General features: G+C 33.9%; 2 protein-coding genes and 1 pseudogene across 4 annotated transcripts; 1 reads left to right on the forward strand and 2 right to left on the reverse strand.

Moving 5' to 3' along the window:
- The first annotated feature begins 259 nt into the window (after window positions 1–259).
- On the forward strand, window positions 260–16,125 carry LOC137013194 (gastrula zinc finger protein XlCGF57.1-like). Of its 3 annotated transcripts, none has more exons than XM_067376838.1 (3): window positions 260–395; window positions 12,207–13,483; window positions 15,986–16,125. In XM_067376838.1, exons 1-2 carry the CDS (start codon window positions 338–340, stop codon window positions 13,103–13,105), a joined length of 957 nt encoding a protein of 318 aa, XP_067232939.1. In that variant the 5' UTR covers window positions 260–337; the 3' UTR covers window positions 13,106–13,483; window positions 15,986–16,125. The 3 variants fall into 3 exon arrangements, with proteins under 3 accessions (XP_067232939.1, XP_067232938.1, XP_067232940.1); XM_067376837.1 differs by lacking the exon at window positions 260–395 and adding an exon at window positions 9,153–9,275; XM_067376839.1 differs by lacking the exons at window positions 260–395; window positions 12,207–13,483; window positions 15,986–16,125 and adding exons at window positions 9,153–9,275; window positions 9,466–11,031.
- LOC137013199 (gastrula zinc finger protein XlCGF52.1-like) lies at window positions 1,274–5,372 on the reverse strand. Its single transcript, XM_067376847.1, has 3 exons — window positions 4,536–5,372; window positions 3,365–3,481; window positions 1,274–3,208 (listed from the first exon to the last, which is right to left on the reverse strand). The coding sequence occupies exons 2-3, from the start codon at window positions 3,420–3,422 to the stop codon at window positions 2,385–2,387; spliced, it is 882 nt and encodes a 293-aa protein (XP_067232948.1). The 5' UTR covers window positions 3,423–3,481; window positions 4,536–5,372; the 3' UTR covers window positions 1,274–2,384.
- On the reverse strand, window positions 7,155–8,132 carry LOC137013277 (zinc finger protein 501-like; annotated as a pseudogene).
- Window positions 16,126–16,267: the final 142 nt, after the last annotated feature.

A 16,267-nucleotide genomic window follows, 5' to 3' on the forward strand; every position in this document is an offset into this window, starting at 1 on the left:
ATTATTACTGTCTTACTGAAATACTTCTGCTAATTACCTGTGGGTCCACTATTACCTAAAAATGTCTCTATTAATGCAGGTTTGTCTGTCGTTCTTCTAACTACATTGAGTAGTGATAAAGGATTGAGCAAGTTTTGTTATAAAAAACTTTAATGTTTCATCAGTCATTCACATTAGTTGCATCATCTGCTAAATGAGCAACAGTGAACACAATTCACACCTTCAGTCAGTGAAGCTGCTTCCACAGCCCTTCATGAGAGTTCAAATACTGGGGATTATTCCCACCTTCCCACAGGAGAATTACTCCAGGAGAAACTACTGACATACTATTGTAAAGATGGAGTTTGAGGAAGAACCCTGCAGAATAAAAGATGAAGATACTGAGGAACAAACAGGTTGGTGTTTTTCTTCATTGTCTTTAAAGATTACTACAGAACATTAAGATGAGTCTTTTTTCCAGTTTTGTTTAATTGTGACTATATTTGTGGTATATTTATTGTTGTTCTCATTTCTCCTTTATTTTAATTTTGAGAAATTTATATGTTGATTTTAGACCTGATGGAAGTGAATGAAGACAAACAGCATACTTCTCAAGATTTCTCATATTACCACCATTAATCTTTCAGACTTCATTTAAAAACATTTTCACTGTAAGTTTATGTCAGAATTGTTAGCAAGAGCACAATTATAAACAAAACAAGGCTGTGAAACTACAGACTGGGATACTTTGGCTTGATTTTCTGTCCATATTTTTTACAGTCCATGTTGTGAAAGTGACTAATAAGTAGAGGAGTTTAAAAGGCAATCAGTCTCCTCCCCCTGTTTAAAGCTTAAGCTATCTTTAAATACTTTATTCATTAGATAGTGTACGTTTACAAATCACGATGGATCCAACAAGATTAAATGAAATGAATGCAAATGGTGCCATCTTGAAGAACACCTATGGTGCTGCCAAACTATTGCCATAACTACATACAGTATAGGCCGTTTCCACCTGGTATTAAGATGTGTTTTGGTTGATCGGATCACAAATGGACAATGCTAAATGGGGTGTAAAACGTTTTGAGCTTGTCCACTTTCGACCACTTCCAGAGGTAGTCAAAAACGAATTTGACTGTATTGCTTTCGTAGTGGAAACGCTCATGTGGTCGAATGTGTTTGAACAGCCACTAAAGACCACCTATATAACATGAAAATTCTGGACATTTTTCATACTTGATTTAAAATGTATGTCATTGTCACTAAAACTATGATAACTATAACTGGACACATTTAACTTTTATTTCACAGAAAGAAATTACAGTCCTTAAAGGGGGCCCTTAAGACCTTCTCCCCCACTTTACCCTATATGTTTGATTCTCTAACCATTAGGCCACAACTGCACCAACAGAATGAGTTGTTACTAAGGCTTAGTAAAAATATCTTGATTTTAATCAATTCGCATTTTTACAAACCAGTATCATTTCTTAAATCTCAAGAATTGATTAGTCTGTCCTGTTTTCAGTTGATGAATGAACTGAACATTGAAATGCACCTCCCATCCAATAATCGAAATAAGCTTTGTGCTTTGTTACTTTTGATATAGAACAAAGTCTCAGATTTCAAATTATATCCATTTGATTAGATTTAAAAAATGAATACCATTTCCATGCCTTTTAATGTGTCATGAACAGGGGTGTCCAACCCTGCTCCTGGAGGGATACCATCCTTCAGAGTTAAACTCTGACAGACCTGAAAAATCTAACCAAAGTCTTCTGGATTACTTAGAAAATTATAAGTTATATCATAAATTACATAACATGATTGTTTAGGGATGGAGTTAAACCCTGCAGGAATATGGACCTCAAGGGCTAGAGTTTTTCCACCCCTGAGCTTGAAGACAAAACATTATACATATAATGCATATGGCTCAAATTTAGGATACTTAGACATATCATACATGCAGTATATTTTGCATATTACATTTTTTTTTTTTTTTTGCATCAAATAAGTCAAAGAAACTTTGATGACTTTGACCTTTTTTATACCTAAATAGGGCAACATATTCTAGGAGATACAACTCATAAAATCCAAACTATATGAAATATTTAAAAAAAAAAATTTTTTACTTAAGTCCAGATGATAAAAAAGTGACATGAAATGATTTTTTTTTTTTTTTGATGATGATGATGATGATGATGATGATGATCATTTTCAACTCTTGCCTGTTTAAAGGTTAATTGTTTGAATACAAACCAGTTCATTTTAACTTTCAATATCATAGTACCCTTGTCAAACAATTTCAGATTAGATTACTGTATTAAAGGTACTTTCATCTTTTGCTTACTCTGGATTACAAATTATTTACGAAATTAATTATTTACAAGTCATGGATCTGAACTTACTCACTTAGACACCTTCGGGCAATACTTTTTCTTATGAGTCAAAAGATTAGATAGATTGGTGAAACTCTTCCCACATGAAGAGCACTGGTGCAGCTTCTCTCCAGTATGAACTCTCTCATGATCTCTCAGGTTTCTTGACTCAGAGAAACTCTTTTCACAGTGTGAGCACTTGTACGGTTTCTCTCCAGTATGAACTCTATAGTGTATTTTTAATTTGTGTGATGTAATAAAGATCTTCCCACAGTCAAAGCACACGTGAGGTCTCACACCAGTATGAATACTTTCATGCTGTTTTAAAGAGTACAGTTCTGAAAAACTCTTTCCACAAAAAGAACAAACGTGAGGCTTAACAGCAGCATGAACTTTAACATGTCTTCTTAAGCCTGATGAAACAACAAATGTTTTATCACACTGATCACATCTGAATGATCTCACTCCAGAGTGACGGCGCAGATGAACATTGAGAGAGCTTTTGTGAGTGAAACTCTTTCCACACTGAGTGCATGTGAACGGTTTTTCTCCAGTGTGAACTCTCATATGCACGTTTAAGTCATCTTTGCGACCGAAACTCTTTCCACAATGAATGCATGTGAACGGTTTTTCTCCAGTGTGGCATTTTGTGTGCTCATTTAAGTGTCCTTTATGTCTAAAACTCTTTCCACACTCAGAGCAGGTGAAAGATCGTTTAACTCCAGTTTTTCCAGCTTGTTTCTGTGTGAAACTCTTTTCAGTCTGTGACATGACTACATTTCCATCTTCCATCTTTAGGAAATGATGAGGTTTCTGAAACTTATGTTGTTTGTCTTCATTCACTTCCATCAGGCCTAAAATTAACATATTAAATCCCCATAATTCAATAAAAGGATAAATGGGAAACAAAAATAAATGTTGTTCAAAATCTCAATTTTGCGTAAATATAGTTTAATACTAATTTAGTTTCATCTTAATGTTCCTCAAAGAGAATAAAGTAAAACACCAACCTATTTGTTCCTCTGTATCTTCATCTTTTATTCTGCAGGGTTCTTCCTTAATCTCCATCTTTACATTAGTATGTCAATAGTTTCTCCTGGAGTAATTTCTCCTGCTTCCTTCTTCACCTGTGGGAAGATGGGAATATTGCCCAGCATTTAATCTCTCATGAACGGTTGTGAGAGCAGATGTTCACCACACTTGCAATCACTTAATTATTCAAGTGCAAATGATTTGCTCTTAAAGTAATATAGAAAATTCCATGAATTTAATATTTTTGAGAATACAGGAGACAAAATATGAAACAACAAACAAAATCACATCCTTTATGTTTAAATGAAAAAAAAAAATAGATAAAACCAATTAAACTAATAATAACATAAATGAATTCACAAGCATACATAATGCATACCAATGACAGAAATAAGCTCAGTTAGAAAAGAAAATAGAATAGATTGTAACTATATTATATTTCAGCCTGTAACTAGTTTGCACATAGTTTAATATATTACAGTTTAATACAAAACTTAACCCCCTCACATGAAAAAACAAATTCATAATCAAATTACTAAGTAATCACTGAATGTAATAACCGGTATCATTTTTAAGCTTAGAAACTCGGCTTTTTAATATTTCTAACCAATTTGATCAACTCTTAACGAGTGCTTCCTCTAAAAGAGTGAAATAATAATCATGTTATCCAAAACTGGTGCCTTGATAAACAAAAAATAGGTGTCATTTGAAAGCTTAGAGTCTGAATTTGATTAACTCCTAGTGCTGAGTTATTTGCTGATAAATAGAAAAACATAATTTATGAAATACGTTTTTTTTTTTAAACTATGTACTGCAGTGTGCCAAAAACATCATACAGCGAGCTCAGACAGTCATGTGTAATATGTCATTTGAAAGGTCTCACAGAGTACAACACAAAAAGTATAATTGTTTTGGACTTTGATAAAACTTGTGCAATTTTTGTACACGGAAATAAGATCTATGATTGTTGCAATATGCCTTAAATGTTTGGACTTAAATTTTGTTTAATAAAAATAGTAACGAGTTTACGTTTCACGACCGTGATTTACAACTTAAGTCGGATAATTTCTGAGTTATTCACTAAATGAATTGACTGGTTTAGTGTTTTGGATTTTTTCTCCTAATAAATAATAAAATGAATATACTCACAAACAATATGAAAAACAGCAGAATGAACGGCTGTGTTCAATTCACATGTTTATGTTCCCTTCCTTCGTTCACTTCTCTTCTTCTCCTAGACTCGGATCATTGCTTTGGTTGTACGAGCGCCCTCTACTGGCGGAAACCAATCCCTATTAAACTATCTAACCTTCAAAGATTACATGACAACCAAGATAAGATCTGTTATCTTGGTTGAGATTATAAACACTATTTATATAAAAACTATTTTTCCAGATATGTTTGATTTGGGATAAAGATTCAAACGTAAATACCTCCTAAGGAGTTTGCAATTGTATTTACCTTCTGGAGTCCTTCAACTGTTACTGATGTTGACTTAGATGATACAAGTATTATTAATAAAAAGTTATTAAGAGATTTTAAGATTTACCTTAAAAACTCCAGAACTCAGTTCTGTCCGAGCAGCTCAATGCAAGTTGTCTGATTTAGATCTCTTCCAATAAAAATAAAACCACAGTCCTTACAGTTTAATAAACAGAGTGAATTAAATCAATTAAAGGTACACTATAAAAAAAGCTATAGTAATTTATAGTAAAGGCTATAGTGTTTTTGAACCATACTATAGTAAATTGTACTGTATATATCATTGTATTTACAACACTTTGTTAATAAATGCAGCATACTGTAGTATTTTGTCTATAGTGAACTGATAAACTGTAGTAAATACTGTAGTATACTTAAATATTTACAACAGTAAACTGTTGTGTATTGTATTATAATACACTATTTTTGTAGAAAACGTAGTACAGTATTGGGTAAAGTAATTTGTTTATATTGCAGTTATTATATTACCACAGCAACTATAGAATTACCACAACAAATTAATTCAAATACTTTACTGTAGTATGGCTCAAAAACACTGTATTTACTATAAATTAGCCTACTATAGTATTTTTTCATGTGGGTATGTTGCTTTTGATACATAATAAACAAAATGTAATTTAATATAGTTCTTACACTGTGGTTTTATTTTGACAAACTTTTTGCTTAAAAATGATAAAATAGATCTTGTCATGCTTTAATCTGATTTTTGCTCATCTCGATTCTCTGAATAACTTGTATGAGCTTCTCAAATAGTTTTGAAAATGATTTCATTTCAGCCACATTAATTTGTTGAATCCATCGTGATTTATAAACAAGTCAACTGATTCAATTTGCTGTGTTTATCAGTGTGAGGACATTAATGTTCTTTTTATTTGGAGAAATCTATAGAGGAATTATTCATGCATTGAGCTGCTCGGACAGGAGTTTTACATTGTCATATCACCAGGGTTGCACCATATCGCCCTGGGTAGCGTTTCCCAAAAGCATCGTAAGCCTAAGATGATCGTAGCTCCATTGGTTTCAATGGAGCTACGATCAACTTAAGCTTACAATACTTTTGGGAAACGCAGCCCTGGTGCTTCACAGGTGAAACAAGTGTACTTGAATGCATTAAAAAAATACTTAAATACAAGCAAGTACATTTGTAGTACATTCTTATCTTTTGTGCTAAATATAATTGTTAAAGTTATACAGAGGCGTTTTCTTAGTGTATTTTTTTTATTAAAAATATATTACTAATGTACTAGTTATTATAAGTACATTTTCATGTATTTTGACATGATCCACTTCGGGCCCTCATGATCCTTTGCACAGGGAAGTTCGATTTTACCTATAAATGTATGTGTAGTACTTTTCTATACTACTGTAATATTTATTGAGTTAGATTTGGTATATTATTATGGTCAAAACGACATTGTACTTCAACAAAAATATCTCACAGCTACATTTATCAGTATATTCAAATGTCTAAAATGCATAGACACAATATTCTCTAATATGGAGAGATAAACCAAAAATAAATAAATAAATAAACTAATGTTAAACTCCCTGATCAGTGCCCTGACTACTGAACTAGGGAGCTGACTGAGATGCGCAATTTGGACAATCTACTCCTCTTTGATTGTCTCATTAAGATGTGTTAATGTGTCTCGTTAAGAAGTGCGTTCCAAAAAAAACTTTTTTTTTTTTTCCCTTACACCCTAAAAAAAAGGGCAAAAGGATGAGCCCTTCCAAATGGAACGCAGTGTGGGTGTTGCTGCTGATGAGCTGATTAAAACTGTTTCACAAATGCCTCATATGTACAATGAAAATTATTAAACGCCACAAAGAAACAAAGCACATTCCTTCATAAATCATAGTGTTTATGGCAACACACTAGTTTTCTGAACTGAGATGGCCATGCACTGCTTTAGCGATTATGCTGACACAAGCATTTTCACATTGTTGCATTACTGCTCAGTTCACCTTGTATACAATCTGTAATACAAGAGAGGACCAATAAGGGGTTTTGTAAAACAAGCAACACTTAGAATGCAATACACATCAGTTTTGACCTTCCCCAAAGGTTCCCCTTGTCAAACAATCAAAGTTCACTACTAATTTTAAATTACTCTTTTAAAGGTAATTCCATCTTTTGCTTAATCTGAATATCAAATTATTTATAAATCATGGATCTGAACTTTGCTCACTTAAGAAAAATTGCTTACTCTGGATTACAAATTATTTACGAAATTAATTATTTACAAGTCATGGATCTGAACTTACTCACTTAGACACCTTCGGGCAATACTTTTTCTTATGAGCCAAAATATGAGAAAGACTGGTGAAACTCTTCCCACATGAAGAGCACTGGTGCAGCTTCTCTCCAGTATGAACTCTCTCATGGTCTTTCATGTTTCTTGACTGAGTGAAACTCTTTCCACAGTGTGAGCACTTGTACGGTTTCTCTCCAGTATGAACTCTCTGGTGTGTTTATAATTTGTGTGATAAAGTAAAGCTCTTCCCACAGTCAAAGCACTTAAAGGGTTTCACACCAGTATGAATACTCTCATGCACTTTTAAGTAGTTCAGCTGTGAAAAACTCTTTCCACAAAAAGAACAAACATGAGGCTTTACAGTGGCATGATTTTTAAGGTGTGTACTTAAGCCTGATGCCAAAATAAAGGTTTTATTGCACTGATCACAGCTGAATGATCTCACTCCAGAATGGCACAGATGAACATTGAGAGTAAATTTGCACCTGAAACTCTTTCCAAACTGAGTGCATGTGGACGGTCTTTCTCCAGTGTGAATTCTCATGTGCTGATTTAGGTTTTCTTTCCGTCTGAAACTCTTTCCACACTCAGAGCAGGTGAAAGATCCTTTGACTCCAGTTTTTCCAGCTTGTTTCTGTGTGAAACTCTTTTCAGTCTGTGAAACGATAGCATTTCCATCTTCCATCTTAGTAAAATGAAGGTGTTTGTCTTCATTCACTTTGATGAGGTCTAAAATCAACATATTAAATTAAAAGGCACGAATGAGAAACAAAGAAAAAGTTCATTCTTAATTTAGCACAAATCTAGTTTACGACTATACTCTATACTAGTCTATACTAGTATCTATTTTCAGTATTGTTATATGTCAGTTTTCTTCTTAAAGTTCCTCATCAGTCATTAAAGAGAAAACTAAAAAAGGAAAACTCCAACCAATTTGTTCCTCTGTATCTTCATCTTTTATTCTGCAGGGTTCTTCTTTAATCTCCATCTTTACAATAGTATTTCAGTAGTTTCTCCTGGAGTAATTTCTCCTGCTTTCTTCTTCTTCTCCTGTGGGAAGATAGGAATATTCCCCAGCATTTAATCTCTTGTGAACGACTGGTGTGAAGGTGTGTATTGTGGTCACTGTTGATCATTTAGAAGATGATCATCACACTTACAATCACTCTCAATTATTCAGGTGCAAATGATTCACTCTTAATAGTTTAGAAAAAATATACATGAATGGATTGTTTTTTGTTTTTGTTTTTTGAGAGAGAGAGAAAGAGAGAGAGCGAGCGAGCAAAACATATGAAACAACGAACAAAATCAAGACTTTTAAGTTTAAATGAAAATAGATGATAGATGAATACTCCAACGGTTGCATGTTACTGATGTAGCTGATTTGAATATAAATCTCGACTTCATTTTAACATTACGTGGTACAAGTATTAGGCCTATTGATAAAAGCGAAACTTCATGATTTTTGAAGTTTGAATCTTTATCCCAAATCAAACATATTTGGGGATATAGATAATATTTATAATCTCAACCAAGATAAGAGCTGTTATCTTGGTTGCTTGTATGCAATCTAAATTGTAAGATAGTTTAAACGGAGATTGGTTTCCGCCAGTAGAGGGCGCTCGTGTAACTGAAGTAATGACACACATCCGAGTCTAGGAGAAGAAGAGAAGTGAGCGAGGGAACAGGGAAGTGAACATAAACATGTCAAATGCGTTCATTCTGCTCTAAATCTGCTATTTTACAGACTGTGAGTACCTTAATTTTATTATGTATTAGAAGAAATTTCAATGCAAACCACTAAATGAGTCAGTTTATTTAGTGAATCACTCAGTAATTAATTTAAATGAACCGACTGATGTTGTTCATTATGTTCATGAAACGTAAGCTCTTTACTCTCTATTTTTTCACATTACAATTTGCGGGTTATATGTTGTGTTTAATTAACAAATAAAACCAGCCGTTCATGAGAGTTTAAATGCTGGGGAATATTCCCATCTTCCCACAGGAGAAGAAGGAAGCAGGAGGAATTACTGCAGGAGAAACTACTGACATACTATTGTAAAGATGGAGATGGAGATTAAAGAAGAACCCTGCAGAATAAAAGAAGAAGTTACAGAGGAACTAATAGGTTGGTGTTTTCCTTCATTCTCTTTAATGACTGATGAGGAACATTAAGATGAAAACTGACAAATAACAATACATCTAAAACTAGATACTAGTAGACTCAGTAGTAAACTATATTTTGCTAATTTGGGGCTCCCTGATTTGTTTATTTGTCCATCGTCAATTGAACCATGGGAATTTAATGTTGATTTTAGACCCGATGGAAGTGAATGAAGACAAACAGCATCAGACTCATAAACCTCATAATTTCACAAATGAAGATGGAAATGCAGTCGTTTCAAAGAAAAAGAATTTCACACAAAAACAAACTCGAAAAACTGGAGTCAAAGGATCTTTCAGCTGCTCTGAATGTGGAAAGACTTTAAAACATAAATCAAACCTTAAGAAGCATATGAGAATTCATATTGGAGAAAAAAAGTTCACATGCACTCAATGTGGAAAGAGCTACAGACATAATGGACACTTAAATGAGCACATGAAAGTTCACACTGGTGAAAAACCGTTCACATGCACTCAGTGTGGAAAGAGTTTTGTTCGCAAAAAAGTTCTCAAAGAGCATCTGCGCCGTCACTCAGGAGTGAAGTCATTCAGCTGTGATCAGTGTGATAAAACATTTGTTGTGGAATCAAACTTGAGACAACACCTTATAGTTCATGCTGCTGTGAAGCCTCACGTTTGTTCTTTTTGTGGAAAGAGTATTTCACGACTGCAGCATTTAAAAGAGCATGAGAGTACTCATACTGGTGAGAGACCTTATATTTGCTCTGACTGTGGGAAGAGCTTCACTACATCTAGCAACCTAAAAAGACACCAGAGGATTCATACTGGAGAGAAACCGTATAAGTGCTCACACTGTGGACAGTGTTTCATCCAATTAAATAGTTTAAATTATCATAAGAAAAAGCTCTGCACGAAGGTGTCTAAGTGAGCAAATGTTCATATTTAGATCCATTACTCACAAATAATATAGATACAAGTAAATAATTTGACATTCACATTCAGCAAAAACTGGAATTTGTTTCCATAGTGATTTAAGAGTGTAATTTGCTAAAAAAAAAATAATTTGTAAAATAAAATTTTGACAGGGTCAGTAATAGTTCATGTAAAACTATTGTTGCTGTAAAATGTGTTTTATGAAGAGATGTTTTGATTCTTTCAAAGAAATGCTCTGTACATTTGGACACTAAGAGAAATAAAAATGAGCAGAGCTAATGTGACTTAATGAATAAACTTGCTTACATGAAATGGAGGGAAACCACATCAAGTTCACACATGCATTCATGTTAAAATCGCATTTCAAATATGTGTAATGGGGTTTTGGAACATTTTCATGGTGAAACCCAAAATTCATGTGGTTTTTCTTCAAGGGTAAACATTGTACTCAATATCGAGCAAGGGTGTACTAATAAATAACACTTTACATTTGCAGTTGCAATCTTCACACTGTACAGTGTTTTACACTGATTTACTGAAAGATACTCTGCTTTCATTGGTTTACTACACTAGTCAACATTTGAAGTGGATCAAAAACTTTCATAAAAGTTGTCCTAAAACCTTCTTCTTAGGAAAACTTTGAACTTTTTTGATCCAATTCAAATGTTGATTACTGTATTAGACGGTGTCATTTGTTCAGTTTGCCTGTTTTTTCTTTGCTCACAGACACCGATCTCTTATATTCACTGTATTAAAGGACTGTTCATCATTTTGACTGATGTCATATTTGTATTAATACCACTGCCCAGTTTGATGAATACATTTAAAGGGTGTAATGATATCAGTTTTCAAGTCAAGGTTAACTTTGGGATGTTTTTGGTACAATTGTGGTACAAATCTTATTATTTCTAATAAGATTGTTACTGAACAAACTGTGGTTCTTACAAGATGACTTATAAAAGGGAATATCATCTAGAGGTCAAAATGAACTGACTTTTAAGAGCACTTAAGCTTATCTTTTATATTTAGGCTTATCTTTCATATATCTTTGAGAAACTATTTGATAAAATTCAAATTAATTAAACTATTATTTTATTGCCTTTATCAAACTTTAAGCAGATTTTGTGTGGTTTTGATCCTCAGAACAACTCGCATGAGTTTCTATATGAAGTTAGAGAATCAATGTCCTCTAGATGGCGACATTTGTTTTCATTTCAACCACATGATGTTGAGTTCATCATGGTTAACAAAATGACTGTTGAAGAGACTTTATCAGACTGTTAGTGCATTAATTTTTTTTACTATGAGAAATCTAAATCTTAACACCTTATACATGCATTAAGCTTGAACAGTGTCCAATGCAAATGAATGACTATTAAGAGCCGGTTAATTTTACTGAATAAAAACACTTCTAAACCAGTGGGAGTGTCAAACCCGACTGACAAATTAGGATCTCTCCTGAGAGTCCAGTCACCTTCGAGTGTAAACTAAAGGAGCCAATGGACATTGGCAAGTAAGATTTGCAACGCGAACCATGCCCCTACGAAGCGGGTATAAAAGGAAGCTCTTCAGAGAGTGTTGGTGTGAAGGCACATCAGCGGTGGTCGCGATTAAAAGCCTTTTCCTACTGCTTGCTGCAGTTTCACTGAAAGAGCATTGCACACTGCCGGCTTTAAATTGGTCTTGCAAGTTGTGCTGCAACCATCTCCCCTCACTAAAATGTAAAAATGTCACATTTACCATCACTTTTACCTTAGAAAAGCCATTCAATGTCCAAAAACTCATTAGTAAGCTACAAAAATTAACTTGGAAAGGATCATTTTGCTAAATATATGCACTATGCTATTGCATATTCATTGTATTTGTACTTAATGTGCTTCAATATTGAATGTATAAATCCGTTTTATGCGTTTTCCTTCTTTCCCTTTAATGACTGATGAGGAAAATTTAAGTTGAAAAATTTGAGGCTCCCTGAATTATTTTTCATTTCTAATTTTTCTAGACTCAATGGACGTAAATGAAGACAAATGGCAACGGTTACAAAAAAAGATGGAAAATGAAGATGGAAACACAGTTGTTTCACAGATTGAAAAGAATTTTATACAAAATCGAGCTGGAAAATCTGGAGTCAAAGTATCTTTCACCTGCTCTGAGTGTGGAAAGAGTTACACACAAAAATCAAACCTTAAGAGACACATGAAACTTCACACTGGAGAAAAAACATTCACCTGCTCTGAATGTGGAAAAGGTTTCATACTGAAAGGAGACCTTAAGACACACATGAGAATTCACACTGGAGAAAAACAGTTCACTTGCTCTGAGTGTGGAAAGAGTTTCATTCTGAAAGGAAACTTTAAGAGACACATGAGAATTCACACAGGAGAAAAAACATTCACCTGCTCTGAATGTGGAAAGGGTTTCATTCTGAAAGGAAACCTTAAGACACACATGAGAATTCACACTGGAGAAAAACCGTTCACATGCACTCGGTGTGGAAAGAGTTTCACTCACAAAAGCACTCTCGACAATCATCTGCGCCGTCACTCTGGAGTGAGATCATTCAACTGTGATCAGTGTGATAAAACATTTGTTGTGGAATCAAGCTTAATAACACACCTTAAAATTCATGCTGGTGTGAAGCCTCACGTGTGTTCTGTTTGTGGAAAGAGTTTTTCACTACTGCAAACATTTCTAGTTCACCAGCGTATTCATACTGGTGTGAGACCTTTTGTGTGCTCTGACTGTGGGAAGAGCTTTACTACATCAAGTGACTTAAAATCACACCAGAGAATTCATACTGGAGAGAAACCCTACAAGTGCTCACACTGTGGAAAGAGTTTCACCCAATTATCTAATCTACGGACCCATATAAAAAAGCATTGCCCGAAGGTGACTAAGTGAATAAAGGTCATGTTCTGATCATCAATTTTGAACTACGTGATGATATGTCTGATTTACTTAAGAACAAGGAATTAAGGAATTTATTAACTGGATTGTTCACAATAACCCTGATGCAATAAATTTTATTAGAGAATTTATTGTTTCAGTTAGCTCCTTTACTGAACACCATTATTACATAATTGAAGACTTTACACTGTTGTTGGATTGATCAAATTAAAATATCATGCTTTTTATTGTGTCTGACGGAGTTGACACAAATTAAGTTCCAAAGTGGATAAATGTACATTTTTAGAAAAAAAAAAAAAAAAAAACATTTTCAGATAAAACCTGTTCCCTTACATGGTTCATTAGATGAGACCTTTGTCTACAAATATGTCAGTTTAACCCTTGTGCATTGTTCAAATTCACTACCCTTTCGTTATGTTCGTGGATGAAAACATCCACTAAATTAAACTGCTGTAAAAATGTATCAGATAAATATTTTTTCAAAATTTTTTTGCACAAATCTGGTAATCAACCTCAGTCCTGATCAAAACTACTAAATGTTTAAAAAAAAATCCGTGATTTTTACTCTTTAATTGCCAAATTCCTAAATGATGTCACTGACTTTGGGAAAAAAACACACAAAATGACTTATTTTCAATATAAAAAATAATTGTGGACTGGATTTTTTTACCTTTTATCACAGTCTTGGACATGTCAAAGATTAGAAACAACATTGGTTTTGATGCATTGTTAGTTTTTGTGCAGCATCAGATTTTAACTTTTTCTCCCTCATTTACTGTTCGTGGCTGTTTTTGCCCCATTGACTTCCATTATAACCACATTTTTTGATTGCAAAGCCGTGACACCATATAATCATGCATTCTTGATTGTTTGTGGTTTTCCCTGTTGGCAAGAGGTAAAATTTGTAATTTTTACTGTTGATCACCACGTGGCACCATTAACCCTTTAGATAGGCCTGTGCAAAAAAAAGCTTAGTTTCTGGCTTTTATATGGAGTTATATGGAGTAAAACAGTATATTATAGTGTGTGTGTGTGTGTGTCTGAGAGAGAGTAAGACCTTTGCACACTTACTTTGATGTGTCTGAGAAAATCAAAACATGTACCTCAGCTCTCAGAACTACATGGAGTAAACAAAAACAAAGTAAGTGTATTTATGCACCTGCTGCCTTTTGATGGTGAGAAGTACAGACGGCCTATGCGTGAAATGCTTGTCTTTTTGTGATGGTAAAGCCAGTTTAAAACCTTAAAATCCTTCAGTGATACACTTTTCCATTTTTTTTCTGTAAAAAATCTACTCTGGATCAGATTTATGAACAATTTATTACGAGCCAAAATGCAACAACAACTTCAAATAAACTGAACAATGGTGCAAGAGTTGAGGATGGATGGAGAACTAAACAATTAAACTAACTATTTAGAGTGTGTGTGTGTGTTCAGTCTTTCCAGCAGGACTTGCAGCATGTCACTTGGTGCTCTTTGCAAATGTGTCCACCACAACAGATGCAAGTGCTGACTGTTCTTTTTTTTGTCCTGTGCACCACTTGCATGTTCCCCTCTTCACTCCGGAGGGGAATATGCAAGTGGTGCACAGAACAAAAAAAAACAGTCAGCACTCTGTGTGGTGAGACACATTTGCAAAAAATGCCAAGTGACATGCTGCAAGTCCTGCTGGAAAGCTGAACACACACACACTCTAAATAGTTAGTTTAATTGTTTAGTTCTCCATCCATCCTCAACTCTTGCACCATTGTTCAGTTTATTTGAAGTTGTTGTTTATTTTTAAATAGTAAATTGTTCATAAATCTGATCAGAAATAGATTTTACAGAAAAAAATGGAAAAGTATCACTGAAGGATTTTAAGGTTTTAAACTGGCTACCATCACAAAAGACAAGCATTTCCTTGCATAGAGCATCTGTGCACTTCTCACCATCAAAAGGCAGCAGATGCATAAATACACTTACTTTGTTTTTGTTTACTCCATGTAGTTCTGAGCTGAGTACATGTTTTGATTTTCTCAGACACATCAAAATGAAGTGTGCAAAGTGCTCTCTCTCAGACACACACACACACACACACACTATAATATACTGTTTTTACTCCATATAACTCCATATAAAAAGCCAGAAACCAAACTTTTTTTTGCGCAGACTATCTAAAGGGTTAATGGTGCACGTGGTGATCAACAGTAAAAATTACAAATTTTACACCTCTTGCCAACAGAAAACCACAAACAATATCAGAAAATGCATGATTATATGGTGTCACACACAATCAAAATGTGGTTACTAATGGAAGTCAATGGGAAAAACAGCCAGGAAACAACAAATGAGGAGAAAAAATTAAAATCTGATGCTGCACAAAAACTAACAATGCATCTAAACCAATGTTAGTACTAATCTTTGACATGTCCAAGACTGTGATAAAAGGTAAAAAAAAATCCAGTCCACAATTATTTTTATATTGAAAATAAGTCATTTTGTGTGTTTTTCCCAAAGTCAAGTGACATCGTTTAAATTTGGCAATTAAAAGTAAAAATCACGGATTTTTTTAAACATTTAGTAGTTTTGATCAGGACTGAGGTTGATTTACCAGATTTGTGCAAAAAAATTTTGAAAAAATATTTATCTGATACATTTTACACAGTTTAATTTAGTGGATGTGTTCATCCACGAACATAACGAAAGGGTAGTGAATTTGCCCACAGTGTACTGTTGAGTTTTTGAAAATTTTCAAAGCATTTTCCCAAAATATGTGTAAAAATAAGATTTGTCACCAAAAATCATTCCATTTGCTGAAACACAGAGAAAGTTGTGGCCAAATTAATACTCAAAATCACCCCATAGTGGATGAAAACATCCCCAACAACACATAAGGGTTAAAAATAATTTTATTAAATCATAAAAAATTAACTAAAACATATTTTGTGTCTTATCTCAAGAATCAGTGAGCACATTGTGCAATGTCTTTATGTATTCTGTGGTGAAACACCATTATGACAGTTCAGCAGATCAGGCAGAATAAACATATTTATATAAAAAGTGTTTTGTATATATTGTTTGATGAAAAATACAACCAAAAGTCTTCACAAATACAATTGCTACACTAAACTGATGGTGACAGCCAACCTCATTATTATTTTGTCACTACATACTTAC

This window comes from Chanodichthys erythropterus, chromosome 22, assembly GCF_024489055.1.
Source record: "Chanodichthys erythropterus isolate Z2021 chromosome 22, ASM2448905v1, whole genome shotgun sequence".
Classification (NCBI taxonomy): Eukaryota; Metazoa; Chordata; class Actinopteri; order Cypriniformes; family Xenocyprididae; genus Chanodichthys; species Chanodichthys erythropterus.